A 17,518-nucleotide genomic window follows, 5' to 3' on the forward strand; every position below is an offset into this window, starting at 1 on the left:
TTTTCAATATTTTACTATGTTCTTAACTCAACTTAGACGAATTAATACATACCTATATTTTTTTTAGAAGCCACCAAACACTTCCATGTTTTCCCTATTTAAAGACTGTTACATGAGTAAGTATGGTGGCACAAAATAAAATGTGGCATTTTTTTAATGCTCTTTTTACTCCGTAACGGATATGAAAAAACAGGTTTTAAAAAAGTAAACAAAACCCAACTTAATTACAGTAAAGTGAGTGAATGTAATTCATAACTTTCCACCTCTGGTCATTATTCCTGCTATCAGTGGCGGGGTGAAAAACAAACACAACATTTTCCAGTTATATTTTTATTTTATTAAAATAACATTGGTGAAAAAAAATACTTCTCAATTGCACAAATTCTTCATTAAAACATTTGAAAAACAGAAGTAAGAGAATCCAGTTATTTAACTATTACAGGAAACAAATTTTTAAGATGCACAATCTTCACCTCCAACTAGCAACACTGGACCACTATGTACACTTGCAACTTTCTTTAATGATAAAAATGGTTTTCTTTATTTCAATTTCATGTACAGCTGCTTTGCAACAATGAACAGTTGTAAAAAACGCTATATAAATAAAATCAACTTGACTTGTTTCAATGTTGTGTTTACACGCACAATACAGTTTAGTGTCACCGTCTCACCCTTTTTTAGTTACAGCAGCGGCTCAGGGAACATGACATAATGTTTGGATCTCATTGGTCGACCTGTTTATTCGTCGGGAGGAATAAAGGAAAATTCAACACAGTAATCGAAAAAAACCTTTCCTTTTTACACTGTGAAATAGCCAAAGTCATTCATAGAAATCCATTGGTTTTGTTCTAGCACATTATCACGTCCAACATTTACTCCAAATATACGTGGCCAGTGCTATGATGATTTCAGTGAAGTTTGTTCTTCAGGATGTTTCTTCTGATGATGCTGAAGACTTCTAGAACGACTGAATATCTCTCCACAGTGAGAGCAGACATAAGGTTTCTCTCCTGTATGAAGTCTCTGATGGTCTTTTAACTGACCTGACCGAGTAAACGTCTTGTCACACTGAGAGCATTTGTAAGGTTTAACACAGTGCTTTAAGTGACCCAAACGAGGTGCCGGTACTCTTTTTTTTTTTTTTGCTGATTCGACTCCTCCTATATTGAAAGGGTTTTATATTTAGCAGTCAACAGACTACCTTGTGAAAAATAATAATTCCTTTTATAAGTTTTTGGATTTGCTTGAGCTAGAAATAGCTCATAAATAAAATGTGCAAAAAGATTTTGAAAAATACCATTAGAAAGAACTTTTGAACATAAATAAAATGTGCAAAATGTAAATATGTGAGTAAAATTTTCAGCATGGTTAAATTCTAAAACTAGTTGTTCAGATTGAAAGAGATTGAAAAAAAACTTTAAAATGACACCAAGACCATGTCTATGGGTTCAAGAATAACAAAATACTGCCCATTTGAAACTAGAAAGTCATCACTTTATTTTGTCCCATTGTTTTCCATTTTGCGGGTGGTAAAATTCCCGTGCGCGTCGTTCAAATTCATTGAAATCTCGTTCACTTGTAGTTAAGCAATTAAACTAAATGTATATTAAAATTTCAAGAATGTTTTACTCTGCACATCGCCTGAGGAAATCCGAAGTTGCGTCGAGGGGAACCAAACTGACAGCCGCGACAGCGGAGATTATCACGTACTGTACCTACAAAAGGGTATATTGGAAAAAGCTTGCGTCTAACCTGCAGCTATCATTTTGGCTTGTTGGGATCATGTCAGCCAGCGAGTCCTCTGATTCTGACCTTGTTCTTTTACGACTCAGAGTCTAAAAGAAGGAGGGTATATTAAGTGTTCATTGTATTTTCATTTTAACCGAGCACCTATGGTTGCGCGTTTCACACACACAAGCACACACCTCTCGAGTCCAGACCACACTGACTAGCTGTGTCCCAATTCAAGGGCTGCAACCTTATGAGCATTCGACCTTAAAAGGTGAGCACTCGGTCTTTCAAGGTGGAAGCCTCAGAAGTTCGCGAAGAGAACTGAAATGAGACGGTCTAACCTTCGGAGGACCCATAATTAGCGTCACCTGCTGCACGCGCCCACCTGCACGTTTCTGACTTATTAAAATAAATATGACATCAGAAAAATCATTAATTTATTTTAGAAATATGACACGTTGATGCATATTAAACTATTCAACAGTATACCAAATTAATCAACCTCATAAATATACGCAACATAAAAAGAATATTATTAACACAAAACATAACTTATAATACTAAAACAGTGACAAGAAAAAATATTTTCTGATAAATACATTTTTATTTAATACAGGGTTTAATTGTTTATTTTTAAATATCCACCCATAATATGCAGCCGTTGCAGAGGCGCAATGACTCTTGGGATATCCTCGGCTGTTAAGGATCCATTCGTTCTATCCTTAACAGCGCGGAGAAATGAGGACGCATTTTGAGGCTTCATTCTAAGCATCCTTTGAATTGGGACGGCCTTACTGGCCTTAAGTCGCGCTGCTGTGACGCAATCGGTCTTAAAATACGTCCTTAAAAGGTCGCAGCCCTTGAATTGGGACACAGCTACTGACAGTCAGCGGCAAAAGCGACGCATGCGCTTTTAACTTGTAAACGCATGGGTGTATGTGTAGTCTCTGCTCTCGGTGAGACGAATTAAGAAGCGTACATTGTGAAGGGCGCTCTGAAAAGCGGCAGCGCAGTCAAAGGATTAAATGAAACCTCTGATTTTTAAACAGCTGGCAAATGAGCGTTCCGGTACGCTAAAAGCACGTTCTGGGCGCACGGAGAGGTGGTGGTGCGCTCAAGAGCTATATTTGGAAGTGGCGGTACTGAGTACCGGCGCGTTCCGGCCCACTTAAAGCACTGGTTTAGCACCTATATGAAGTCTCTGGTGCCTTTGAAAGTTTGACGATTGACTAAAACTCTTCCCACAAACACTACAGTGATGAGGTTTTTCTCCAGTATGAATTCTCTTATGGTCTCTTAAGTGACCTGACTGAGTAAATGTCTTGTCACACTGAGAGCATTTGAAAGGTTTTTCACCTGTATGAATTCGCTGGTGTACCACTAAACTGCTAGGATGAATAAAACTCTTCCCACAAACATGACAGTGATGATGTTTCTCTCCAGTATGAATTCTCTCATGGATTATCAGATGGTTTTTATTGCAGAAACGTTTATCACAGTGTGAACATTGATAGAGTTTCTCTTTAGAGTAAATATTCTGCTGTGAAGAACTTGAATCCCTAAAGTGATGCGGTCTCTCATTGGTGTGTAAAAGTAAGTGTGTCTTCAGATAATGTTTACGGCTAAATCTCTTCTCAAAGTGAGGACATTCGTTTGGTTTCTCTCCAGTATGAATTCTCTCATGGATTATCAGCTGATATTTATAACAGAAACGTTTATCACAGTGTGAACATTGATAGACTTTCTCTACAGAGTAAATATTCTGCTGTGATTTTAATGAATCTGAATCCCTAAAGTGATGCGGTCTCTCATTGGTGTGTAAAAGTAAGTGTGTCTTCAAATAATGTTTACGGCTAAATCTCTTCTCACAGTGAGGACATTCGTATGGTTTTTCTCCTGTGTGAATTCTCTTATGAAAATCAAGACTTTGTTTGGTGCTGAAGTAATTTCCACATTCAGTGCAGTAGAAAGGCTTTTCACCACTGTGTGTCCTCATGTGAACTTTTAGCCGAGATAAGACGACAAAACCCTTCCCACACTGCTCACAGTGAAACTGCTGCTTCTTCATCATCTTCTTCTCTCTGTGCTCTTCTGAATGAAGTTTCTTCTCTTGTAAGGAAGTAAAACTGATCTCAGATCTGGTGAAGAGTTCATGTTCTGTGTGTTTTCTCTCATGTCTCTCTAAATGTCTCTGTGAGCTGAATGTCTGTTTGTGCAGAGTTTGTGCTGTTAGTCGCTCTTTTGATGTTGAGGACGTTATTTCTTCACTCTTCACATCTGAAAGAAACATGAAACAATGAAATGATCTTTTCACTCTTATTTACACAAAGAACAATCAATTGAGATTCTGTATCTTTTTCTATATTCACAGATATAGACAGAAGACAGCTGTCAGTCTTGTTATTACAACCGGGTTATTGCACATCAAATAAACCAAAATTTGGAAACATACAAAGCTAAAAAATTTTTTTATAAATTTTGTTATTGGACAGAAAGACAACATAACTTGTGATCAAAGACAAAATATTAAATGTAATGCATGAATATTTACTGAGTGAGTAATCCACTATTTTGTAGAGGGAGTCAAATGGACCAATACTTTCACAGTCCTTGTTGCATTATATGGTGACACTTCTAGAATGAAATAAAAGTATTTTTTAAAACCTACATGCCTGTTGTCCAATAAGTATTAAAGATATCCTAAACTATATCCTTAAAATTTTAGTCCTTAAATTATTTTTCTTTTGGTTAGTGAGTTTGTGTCTGAATACTCCCTTTTATAGATGATTTTATCGGACACAAGTCCAATGACGCGACTACACGTCTAGCCGGAACTTTAGTTCCAGTCTCTGTGTTTAATTGTTTGACTAGTTGCTAAACTGAACTCTTGAACAAATACCTTGTCAAAAATAACAATTCCTATGTAATCTATGTGTTGTTTATTTTGCTTGTTATATAAATAAACTACATTAAAAGGACTTTGTTGTTATCCTTAGCGGAGTTTACCGGAATTTACTCGTGTTCCACGAAAGCCGTTTGTTTATGTTGTTACTGCTCAAACCATCTATTCAGCGCTGCAAACTTGTCACCTTTCAATGAATTTGGTAGCTTTGGATACATAATAGGTCATTCTTGTGATTCAGCTATAGGGATGTATATCCCAGCCAACATTGATATGTGGGCCCCACGTGGGTCCCATCTGGGCAGCATGGTTTTCCCTATGTGGGCCCCATATAGGTTTGCCCACGTGGGATCTGTGGGGCCCTCATGGCACCTATGTAATAATTTTATGCTTGAAATACATTTAAAATCTTGAAATAATAAGTTTTGGTTGATTGTCACTTTTAAACAAAGAGCAAACAATATAACAGATATGATTTGATCAGTATAAAACGTTTTAAATAAAAATTCATTATTTTTTACATTTAATTGTGATATTTATAATGTTTACCTGTTTATCTTGGGCGCTGTTGCTATTTTCCCGGCGTGAAAATGTTTTTGCGCCGGGCGCAAATCAATAAGGGGTTGGTCTGAAGTAGGTTCATTATTCATAGGTGTGGTTTGGGCGTAACGTCAAATAAACCAATCAGAACGCTATCCAACATTCCCTTTAAACGCAAGGGCGCAAGTTCCATGGCGGGTTGCTATTATTAGGACGGATTTACAAGGCGCACGCCAGGAGCGGTTCACAGCCGAGGAGACCGATGTCCTAGTACGTGGGAATCCCACGCTTGCCAGCATAAATCGGGCACGCCGTGTAACGGGAGGTGGATCTGCCTCAGGACCTGACGCCAGCAGAGGACATCGCTGCGTCCACCCTCACCGCTGAAAGGGTTTGGGGGCTTTGAAATCGGACCCAAGAAACGCAAGGTCCAACCCCAAAGTAGACTAACAAATCAAGTTCATATACATTAAGGTTTCTTATGAAAACATTTAAATTATTATTTACATAAAATAAACGTAATACAGCCACACAACAAACTTATGAAAATATTTTAATCGTTATTTGCATGAGAATTTTTTAACGCAGCCACACAATAAAAAAAAACTATCACCACAATGCTCACCACTATGATTCCCCTTATATCGTGTATTAATATTTTTTAGTGTAACAATTTATGATTTGCAAAAATAACTGTTGCATCTGTGTAGATTAGATGCAAAGTGTATGCGCGTTGTGCAAGCTATACGGTCAAGCATGCGCCCTTAAAATAGCATAATGTACAACGCGCAACGCGCCACTGTCTTTAAACTTTTTTTTCTGGTCAGTGGCGCAATTGTTTTTTGAAACTGCAAAATAGCATCAGGAACACGCCTCTTTTTTTGCGCTGAACCACCAGGGAGCGCAAGTTCATTCCCTAGTTTGTCGACGTGCGTCTGTGGAGGGAAAAACCCGCTGTGCGCCGTTGCAAAATACGAATGATACATGCGTCACTGACAAAGTCAATTGCGCTGGGTGCAAGATAGGGCCCTTAATGAGTTTGGCTGTGGATGCTTTGGAAGTTCTTCATAAAACTGTTGAGTAAAGATTAATTGATGAGCAGAATTAAGAGCATCTCCAGAACAGTGAGCAATATGTGTGTTGTTTTTCAGTCTCAAGTATTTTAAGAGTTTGACTTCTTTCAATGCTTATTTTAAGTGTTATGTTAAATTGTTAGTCATTACCTGCATTAGCAGTTTTGAAATGTTGATGATTATTTTAGCATGGAAAGTGTTATAATTTGACAATTAAGTATTTTGATAAATTGAACCTTTACAGTTTTTTAATTTAGATTTCTCATATTGCACCATGTTTTAGATGTCTCCTTATTTAAAACACCTGATTTGACTCATCAGCCTCCTTCCAAAATGGTAAACATGTGTCCCTAACAAGCTAATGAGTTAAATCAGGTGAGTTACATAAGGAGACATCTAAACTTTCTGGGAGGGGGGTGCCCGAGGACCAGGAGTGGGAAACACTGTTATAGATGAATGAACTGTTGAATATTTATGCTGAAAGCTGATATTTAACGAACTGAAATTATTTTGCTTATATCGATTTTAAGTTTTAAACAATATATTATTTAAGTAAATTACAATTAAGCATTAAAAGTACATAATACATAATTACATAATAAGGGACCAGTCCAGTACCCATTAAAAACCCATACTGGGCCCTGGTAAATAATGTGGGCTTCATTAGGTGGAGCCAATATGGGCCCCATGCGTGTTGCCCAGCTGGGTCCCACTGTGGCGGAGTGGAAAAGCTCTATGTGCATATTTATGTGGTATTTACCTCGAGTAATTGGAGGTGTGTGTAAGTAATTAACCCTGCAACTATAAAGCCAAAGCTTGTGTCATGCGGAGGAGGTCATAGTTCATGTGGTCACGTGAGAGAACCCGAAAGCATGTCAGAAATGAAAACGTCTTTGAGTTCCTTGTGCGAGTTTACCATGTTTCCCTGATGCATCCGTGCATGCTGTCTTTGTGGAGTTTACAAGGTGTACCGTCAGTGTCTAAGTTGGGAAAGTCCGTCGCTGTTCTCACACTGTTCTTCCTACCTGCTCTCTTCGGGTTTTTCTTATGATTACCTGCTTGATCAACGAACTCGGCTTGTTTATTGTTGTTGTTTTTTTTTCTTTTTGAGTGTTTTGTTATTTCTCTGAATTTGGCATTTATTGCCGATGTCAATGGGGAAAGCTTCAATGTGTGAATTGTGTGTGTGAAGTTTACTCCACTATTCTGTTGTTTTGAAGTCGTCCACGAATTAAAATTGGGAAAAGAAAAAAATTGAAACGATCTGTGTTTTTTGCTTTATGTATGTAACCAGTGGTATATTTGACTTATCCTGGGTTTAATTTATAAAATTTGACAGAATAACCCCACTCAGTTTCTATATCAAATTCATGTGGGCAACCCAGGTGGGGCCATAGAGACAGAGCGCAGCGCATCATAACCTGAAAACCACGCCCACCGGGGGGGAAACAATCCAACCGTCTCCATTGACTTTGTATTGCGAGAGGCTGCCTCCTTGTCATTTCTGTCTTATAACAAAAAACAGAATAATGCCTAAAAGCTTCTGTGTGACAATATGTACAGCTAACGAGCCAAAGAACCCAGAAATACGTTTTTATAAGATGTCGAGCCGTAAAACTCAGCCTTTAAGGCAGGGCTCTAGAGTGCGACCAATTTGGTCGCACATGCGACCTAATTTCTCAATGGTGCGACTTAAAAAAAATATCAGGTCGCACTGGTGTGACCAGGAGTTCGAGGGAAAAAGCCATGGTCCAGATCTACGTGTGTGTACGTTTAAAAATGCGTGTGCGCTCCAGTCAGAGAGAAAGAGAGAGAGAGAGAGAGAGGTGAGTATAGCCTTGGTCCGTCAGATAAACAGAGTGAATGTAGCCGGGGATGATAAGAGAAGAGGAAAAGAACGATTGACAACTTTTTCGTTAAGAATGTTAAGTTAATGCCTGATCCGTCCAAAGATCATAACCAATGCTCTGACATCAACCTCCCGTCACATCAGGTCCGAACCCGAAGACGGAATTAGGTAATGAGCCTCTTACAATCGAGTCAAAGCCAGAGAATAATTCTTTTGAAGAAAATTATTTGAACGTAACCCCGAACAGCAATACCGCGTGCCGTGCGCCAAATTTATAGAAAAAAGCCAGGAATCAGGACCGCTGTTTTCTTCATAATCTTACTTCCAAATCTAATCCTATAAACCTTTCGGTGTTTGCTGTATCGCTATTACCGCCCTGCCATACTGTCTTAAATGGAGAAATAAGTTAATTCCTTGATTTGCGTTGTTGATTCATTTATAAATAATTCCCCCAAGGGTTTAGTTTATGCGCAAAAGCATTAAAATGAATATAACATGATGATTACATCTATCTTTTGTGAAAAAATAATAAAATAAATAAGCCTACATGAAATGTGTTTAACTTAAAATATTAGCAAATTAACAAAACGAATACAAAATTAGCCTATAGCAGGAATGGGCAACTGGCGGCCCGAGGGCCGCACATGGCCCGGGGTAAATTCTAATACGGCCCCCTGGACCATATTATACATAATCAAATACAAATGATGATTTTTGTATTAGGACGTAAATACTCCCAACCAGGAGGGGGCGCTAGGTCCCGCGGATCCTCACAGTAAGCATAGTCCCGTGTTTGGGTTTATGTGAAGAAGAGGTCTTCACGGAGTCCGAAAACCCGAGGTCAGACCCAAGACCCAATCAGGTTCGGTCTAAAAGTTTCACGCATGCCTCGGACACGGGTCGGGTACAATAATCCGGTCTTGGGTTATTTAAAATGAATGTTTTTTTGCCAAACGGACCCGAGAAGCCCTGAACTCTCGCATGTGTGTCAATGTCCTTTTCAAACGTCTCCTCTGTTTGCAAGAGCGCTTGTGACATTGTGTGGCTGGCGATAGGTTAATTTTCGTTCAGACAGACATGTCAGATATTTTTAAATGTACATTTTAGCGGTTACCTTGGTGTCATCGTCATATAAACAAATGGAGCAGCTCGCCAAATTGGTTGCGAGGCCACCGGGGCCGCAGACTGCATACACGCGAGTTTACATTCTGGTCCAGTCGGGTTAAAACCAATTCCACTGGTTTGGGTGACGGGTTCGTACTCGGGCCAGAATTGCTCTCAGATTTGAAAGGTAAAATACACTGTTATTCAATTTTTTTAGATATATTTTGTTTTGAATTTATGTGTTATTTATTTCAAATAATTTTGTTCTCTAAGGGCAGGATGAGAAACTCCTCTATACTAATTTAAAAGTGCCTTGCTTGTTACAGATGTTAAAGCAATGCAGTTAAGAAGTTTTATCTGAAATGCTTGTCCACTGAAAATAAATTTATGATTTAGAATTAGCATAATTGCTAAGTTTTATAGTTAAAGGAGCAGTGAATCAAATACTAAATTTTAACTTGATAATTTGTTATATAAGAGGTCATCATACTTAAATGAACATCCTGCAAGTTTCAGAACTGAAAACGTCCGTCCTACTGAAATATAACAGTTTTTGGCACCAAGCCAGTAAAACAAGGCAGTGTGGAATTCGAAAAACTATGACGTCAAAGGAGAATTGAAGCACCTCCCAAAGCCAAATAAAACCACCACTTTTGTAGCCCTGCCCACAGCTTCGCGTGACACACGTGTGTCTCAACAAGTAAACATGTCTTTGAAGATTGACAAATGTAACCAAAATGACTTTTAAATAAATTTTTTCTGAGAGACTTTTATTTTGATGCGGTGATCTGTTATGATAGACTAACCATGGAAACGCATTTTCGGTTGTGGAAGAACCGCGTGGGAACAACACAGAAGCTGAATACTTTAATTCGGAGGCTTGGAACATAACATTAGGAATGCGTGGATAAAGGTTGTTTTTGAAGAGTTCCAGCTCACGTGGGGAGTGTTTGATTACCTTGTGTACTGTGCGGATTCACTTGTAAAGAAGTCGATGCTGGATTTGCAGAGAGACTGTGATTAAAAGCACCACTTATATTGGATCTGACAACAATGACACAGCAGTATACACAGTAAGACATTTTACTTTATTTAAGTTACTGCGTTTCACTATTGCTTTGTTAGAAGAGATTGCTTGATATGTCCTGTTGTAACATCCGTGTCTAAACACGTTTGTTTGACTGTTTTAATTTACTAAAAACATTAAACGATTAATAAAGGTACAACACTTAACAATACGACTGTAGTTTAAAGGTAGAAATATACAAAGGTAGTGATAAGGAAGGATTTATCAGCCGCAGTTTAGATTCTGATGCCCGTTTACTGTGTTGTGTACGGTAATTTAGGCGAGTTGCGTTTGAAAGGTCAAACACTCAACAAAGCTTTTTTTATCATATAACTGTGGTATTTAACATTACGTGAATGTAAAAGCAACCTCACAAGCACAATAGAAATATACAAAGTTATTGATAAGGATTTATTAGCCGCAGTTTACATTCTGATGCGCGCTTACTGTGTTGTATACGGTAATTTAGTCACGTCGAGTTTTGTTTCTACTTTAATATACGTATTGTCATTTATGTGTATCATCTTTAGCACCCAGAATCTTTTGTGGCTCAAACATATTTGTGTTCGGCTGCTATTTTTACACATTAATGTTTTTAAAACATTTCCCCACATGTAATGACGGGGAATGAAGCTGTCCAATCATAGCAGTGGGCGTTTACGTCCAGGTATTTAATGCGGCCCGCCCCTTCAAACAAACCATTTCTCTAGAGAGCCACTAATCCATGTTACAAAATAGCCTATTACTTATTGCTTTTGATGTTTTTGAATGTAAAAACCACGCGGACATCATAAGTAGACATCAGACAACAGTATAAAACAATAAAATCGACAAATTCACCGCCCCTTTAAAATCTTTAAAGACAGGTTAATTGTATATTGTGGTTTCTTAATAAAGGAAATTAAGAATGATGTAAATTGTGCGTGTGGTTCTGGCCCCCTTGGTATAAAGGAGAAAAATGCTGGCCCTCCTCATTTTCAAAGTTGCCCATCCCTGGCCTATAGCCTATATGAGTTTATTTTTGTGTGACGCGCTCCAAATCCGATGCAGCACAAAAAACATTTTTTTTATGCAATCTCATCACGCGTTTCATGCCATCACCGGCGCGGGTTTAGGCAGGGCAGCGAGAAAAATACACTATACTTTAAACATTTAACATTCTACTTGAGTTTTCTGGACATCCCTTTGGAATCACTGCATATCATCAATTTAAAAGGTATGAGCGCTTATGAGTGTTCAAACACTGCTGACCGCTCAGCTGTCAATCTGCCGACCCTCACAAAGTTTCACATTAAATGATAATATATTTGTCCAGTCATGGCCCTGTGCTTATTTCTGTCAATGTTCTACATGAAGATATTTGAAGGTTTCTACTTATTCACGATTTGCGGTGCGGCCGGTCGCAGTCTTATGTAAAACGGGCGTGTATGAAATAAATTGATGCTGATGTCGGATAACGGGTCAAGTGTTATTTTAATCGCGCGGATGCGGGTTATCAAACAGGACTGTGCATGACTCGTATAAGGAAAATTATAAAATAGCCTACATGTTTATATTCTGTATTAAACCACCATGGTCGCTAAACTTGCGGTGTTAAAGGGACAGTTCACCCAAAAATGACAATTCTGTCATCATTGACTCTCCCTCATTTTGTTACAAACCTGTATACATTTCTTTGTTCTGATAAACACGAAGCAAGATATTTTGAGGAATGTTAATAAGCAAAGCAAGCATGAGCCTCATTCACTTCTACTCAACTCAACTCAACTTTTATTTATAAAGCACTTTCAAAACCATTAAAATGGATCAAAGTGCTGTCCATAAGTGTAAAACAACTTTAAAATTACACATAAATTCCATAAATTCTAAAAAACAATAAAACAAAACATCATCACATGACACCACAAATCAAACACATAATCACTCACAGTTCCCGGACCCTATCAGATACCAAACGCTTTATAAAATAGATAAGTCTTCAATCCTTTTTTAAAAGTATCCATGCTTGGCAGGGATTTCAGTGATAGCGGCAATTCATTCCAAAGTGCAGGGGCCGCAACAGAGAAGGCTCGATCTCCACTACGCCTCAATCGAGATCGAGGGACGGTTAGCAGCATATTCTGAGAATAGCATAATTGGCGTTGAGACCGATATGGGATTAACATATCATTTATATATGTAGGAGCTTGATTGTGTAATGCTTTAAAAACAAACGTTAACACCTTGTATTGGATTCTGAATTTAACAGGTAACCAGTGAAGGTTTATCAATACAGGTGTTATGTGATCTCGTTTTCTGGTATTTGTTAGAAATCTCGCTGCAGCATTTTGAACATACTGAAGACGAGTAACCAGTGATTCACTTATGCCTAAATAAAGAGCATTACAGTAATCTAACCGGGTTGAAAGAAATGCATGCAGAACACAATCTCCAAATCATTGTATAAAAGGATGGGTTTTAATTTGGTTAATTTTCTCAACTGAAAAAAAGATGATTTCACGACGCTATTAACTTGCCGATCAAAGCGCATTTCAGAATAAAAAATAACACTGAGATTCCTTACCTGACTACACATATTATGGGTCAATAGTCCACAATTTCCAGCCGAACTATTCCCAGGCTGTTTATTCCCAAACATAATAAACTCAGTCTTATCATCATTTAATTGTAAAAAATTATTTGCTAGCCATCCCTTTACCTCAGTCAAGCACTTTTGAAATTTACTTAGTGATATACAACCATCACTAATTCTAAGAAAAAAATAATACTATGGAAGTGAATGGGGCTCATGAATGGTTTGGTTACAAACATTCCTCAAAATATTTTCATTCATGTTCACCAGAACAAAGACATTTATACAGGTTTGTAACAACATGAGAGTGAGTAAATTATGACAGAATTTTCATTTTTGGGTGAACTATAAATCTGATGCGGTCAAAAATTAGAGTGCACCTAACTTTTGTGCTGGTGCACCTAAGAAAAAATGTTAGGCGCACCAGTGCAACCAGTGCAAAAAGTTAGTCTAGAGCCCTTCTTTAAGGAGAAAAAGTGGATCGCCGACTACATTTCTCCCTAGTGGACGCAGTTCTACTAACACGAGTACTATGAAAAGTTGCCTGTTTCCACTTTTGTGTCTTATAAAAACTCGTAGATTTATATATCTATGATAAAAACTTATTTAGAGATTAAACTTAAAAACAGAATAATACCTAAAAGCTGCTGTGTGACAAGGTGTACATGTACAGAAATAAGTTTTTATAAGCTGTCGACCTCAAAAAACGAGCATTTAAAGACACAAAAGTGGAAACAGGCAACTTTTCATAGTACTCCTATTACTAGAACTGCGTCCACTAGAGTGATCACATGACAGGAAACAGGAAGTAACACTATAAAAGGAAGTAGCAAAGAGCACATGGGTAGCATATGCTAAAGCAAAACCACTGCTGGATTGTGGAGTTTCTTTCTATGTGGACTTACCCTTCCAGACACCTTTTGTGGATTACACTATCACTGGATTGTAAATACACTGAAGAACACTTTGCACATTTGGACTTTAAACACGCTTGAACTTTTACATTGTTTTAGGTTTGGTTTTCTTGTATTCCTTTCTTTTAACAGTCTTAAGTTTTAATGTGGTGTTTTAAGTTCTTTGTGATTCTTGTAAATACACTTATTTAATTTCATTGCACTGGTTTGTCATCCTTTTAACGTTGTTTTAACCTCACACACTAAGATCTGACCCCTTTTAACTATTTGTAACTTAGCTGATAGGGCTGATCGTTACAAGGTTATGTTTTACAATTTATAGTCACCTTATTTGCTGCCGAAGTTTAACCTCCTAAGAACCAAGCTTTGGTTTGGCTTGTATTTTAGATTTCTTCCAGCAATTTGGGTTAGGAAGAACCAATAAATATAATAACCAAATATTTTTCTTTGACATGAAGCAGTGTAATAGTCCATGTTTGTGTAGAACAGGTTCCAGTTACACAGAATTAAGTTTTATGGTGCAAACAACATACGCACACTTGCAGGTAATCTGTTATTTATAAAGGGAACATTGCTTTGTTTTATAAGTTATAAAATTTTTTGGCGTATACCATTTTTGGCTTTTGTGAGTACGAAGAATTTTAGTAAAGAGCCTACGTTTTATACATGATACCCCAGGTCTTAGGAGGTTAAAGGAGTAGTCCACTTTATAGATGGGGTCCATTGACTTTTCATAGTAGGTCAAAAAAATACTATGGTAAGTCAATGGGCCCCATCTTTAAAGTGGACTACTCCTTTAAGCAGTCTTTGCAGATTGAATGTGTATGCTCAACTCACAGTTTTTTCTCAATCGGATGCGATAAATAAGTTGTGCACAGGGCTTTTCATTAACATTTTTAAAAAAAAGTTGCCAGCCAGCTGAAAAAAAAACTGAGATAATTCAATTTTCCTAGAGATCCCATTCAGAGCGATCTTTAAAACAGACAGGGACACGCAGCCGCTTGCCATAGGGCAATACTTCTGGGTTTAAACATTTGCGGAAGAGCGCCATCTAAGAAAACTACCCATGAGGAGTTTTTTCAGCCAATGGAATCACGCAGGGGTCCTAGGGGAGACCGAATTGCTCATGACACCGGACTTTGGTCTTAAAGGGGAAGTTACCTAATTTTTCTCCTGTCTGTCGCTTTTTTATCTTCTTTTTATGCTTGTATAAGTTTTTGTGAGAATTATGAAAATGCTATATATAACATAAAAACCTTATTAAATAATAAAAACCTTTACCTTGATACATACCTTTATCATGATATCAGTGTAACTTTCTGATTTGTGCCACTGGCTCATCTTTTTATGTTAAATTGTTAATGTACAGTGCTTTGCAACCTTTTTAATTTATGTTTTATTAACCTGCAAAAAAAACCTCTACAGAGGCCATAAACGTTACCTGATTATTGGTTGCTTTTTCAAATATTACATACATGCTTGGATTACTAGTCCTAGCAGTCAAAAATAATTTTTACTTTTACAGAGAAATGACAACAAAAGTGAATTACACTGATATAAAGCTACATTTTTAATTTGCATGGTATAATAAGGTGGAATAATAGTCACAGCATAATACTCAATACTCACTACTCTTGAGTACTTTTAGGGGAGGTTCACATTTTAGGGGAGGTTCACAAAAACGCGACCGTCATTTGATCCTTGTCACATGACCTGCTGTGCATTTGCGGTATTCTGAAAAGTTTAAATGTTTTTAACTCGATGCTGTGCGACACGCCTGGAAAAAATTAGCGCGTCGCACCACGTGCATGTCGCTTCCATTATGAGGGCCGTCTACATTTGATAAAATGAACTTGGGAGCGCAAAAGACTCGAAATGTGATTCGCCCCTTAAAGAGGCTACTTTTTACTCGTACTTCGAGTGGTATCTAGGCCAGGTAGTTTTACTCTACTCACATTAAAGGGGACATATTATGAAAATCTGACTTTTTCCATGTTTAAGTGCTATAATTGTGTCCCCAGTGCTTCTATCAACCTAGAAAATTTTAAAAAGATCAACCCAATAACTTAGTTTTGGTAAACCATTTTCTGCAAGCATGTGAAAAATAGGTCATTGTAATTTGGCCCTTATTGTGATGTCAGAATAAGGTAATACCGCCCCCTTTATCTGCACTATCCAACCACAGCACAACCATTTAGTGCAGAGAGAAAGAGAGAGATAAAATATTTCACAGCACAATTGAGTTTCAATTGCAACAAACCACCATCATTGTGATCAGTGGTTGCACTTCATCCGCTCATTTGCATTTTAAATGACACACCCAAAACGGCACACTTTTGCTCAGACCTATTTTAGACTTAGTTTACATCTTAAAAAAAATCTCATAATATGTCCCCTTTAAATTTTTTTGGTAAGTAATGGTACTTTTATTTGAGTATGATTTACTGTTCCCATCACTGAACATGCCTTTGTTTTCTTTCTTTGCTTATAACTGAACTTTTTTAAGGCTCCAACATAACTCTGACTTTGTATGCACATTTATTCAGAGAGTGAACTCGACGTGAGATGCTGTGCACTGCATTGCCAAGTCCTCTGCTTTTTTGCAGACTTCAGATTTGGGCTATTTTGAAACTGTTCCAGCGAGTTGATTTTTTTCTGCGGGTTAAAAATGAAAGGATTTTGTTTTACGTGACAGTAAGACGTAACTGAAAAGCTATACAAATGCGATTAGGGTGGTCAGACTGAAAATTAATTTTCATAAATGCGTTTTGAAAAGGATTTCAAACCACCTCTGGATGTAGCCTGAAACAGATTAGAAAAAAAAAACGGATTTCATGCGGTTTTTGGCCGTTCACACATTCTAAATGTGATTGGATCCTATCGCATATGCACCAAAATCAGATTTGAACTGACAGTGTGGGCAAGGTCTTTATTCCTTTTTCACCCCTGATGAGTTTGCACCCTTGCTAAAAAACAGGTGCTCACATGACAGTTAAAAGCTGACATACCTGACAGAATAAAATCATCTTCCTCAGTGTGATCTTCCTCTTCTGTGGGTTCAATTTTGATTTCTGTGGGTTCAGTTTTAATCTTCATCATGAGGTTCGTGCAGTCGATGAGTTTAACTGAACACATCTGCAGGACCTGCTGCTGTTCTCCAGCGTTACAGACAGAATCCAGAGACTCTGTGGAGGTTTGATCCTCCTGTAAGCTCTGTTTACTGTCACACACTGTAGTGTCCTGAGTGTCTGTGGGCTTTGACTCAGTATAACAGAGTAAAGTCAGACTGAGATCTGAGTCCTGTGTGTGTCTGGATTTCTCTTCAGAGAGTTTAGAGTCCAGCAGTGGCTGTGGTGTGCGGCTCTGATCTCTGCTCATCCACACTGGATCCAGACTCACAACATCAGTCACATACCATGAAGATTCGCAACAATCCACATCCTGACAACACAACACAACACACAGCCAGATTATAACGATTTCATTTCGTCAAACAGACAGTGATTCAGGTACAGTGTTGGGCAAGTTACTTCCAAAGTGTAATACATTATATATTTCAAATTACTGTCATTTGAAAGTAATTAATTACATTACAATATTACTGACTCTGAACTGTAATGAGTTACACTACTTTTGCATTACTTTTGAGTTACTTTCATCAAAATAACAGAAGTATGACTAGGCATTATAAAATGTTAAAATGTAGTTTATTGATGCTTATAAATCTAGAAGTTATGTGTTGGCCCTCGAGCTTTGAATAGGCACAG

General features: G+C 37.7%; 1 protein-coding gene across 2 annotated transcripts in view; it reads right to left on the reverse strand.

Moving 5' to 3' along the window:
* Positions 1-243: 243 nt before the first annotated feature.
* LOC135750179 (uncharacterized) overlaps positions 244-17,518 on the reverse strand; it is a 30,090-nt gene continuing 12,815 nt past the window's right edge. Inside the window, exons 2-4 of one of the 2 annotated variants that reach the window (XM_065268983.2) lie at positions 16,760-17,192; positions 4,283-4,365; positions 3,879-4,008 (exon numbers count right to left, since the gene is read on the reverse strand). In XM_065268983.2, coding sequence (XP_065125055.1) covers positions 4,298-4,365; positions 16,760-17,192 — 501 coding nt within the window. In that variant the 3' untranslated portion in view covers positions 3,879-4,008; positions 4,283-4,297. Of the gene's footprint in view, positions 4,009-4,282; positions 4,366-16,759; positions 17,193-17,518 lie in introns of both variants that reach the window. The other variant, XM_065268982.2, reaches the window with a different exon arrangement.

The sequence above is a fragment of the Paramisgurnus dabryanus genome, chromosome 12 (genome assembly GCF_030506205.2).
Source record: "Paramisgurnus dabryanus chromosome 12, PD_genome_1.1, whole genome shotgun sequence".
Lineage (NCBI taxonomy): Eukaryota > Metazoa > Chordata > Actinopteri > Cypriniformes > Cobitidae > Paramisgurnus > Paramisgurnus dabryanus.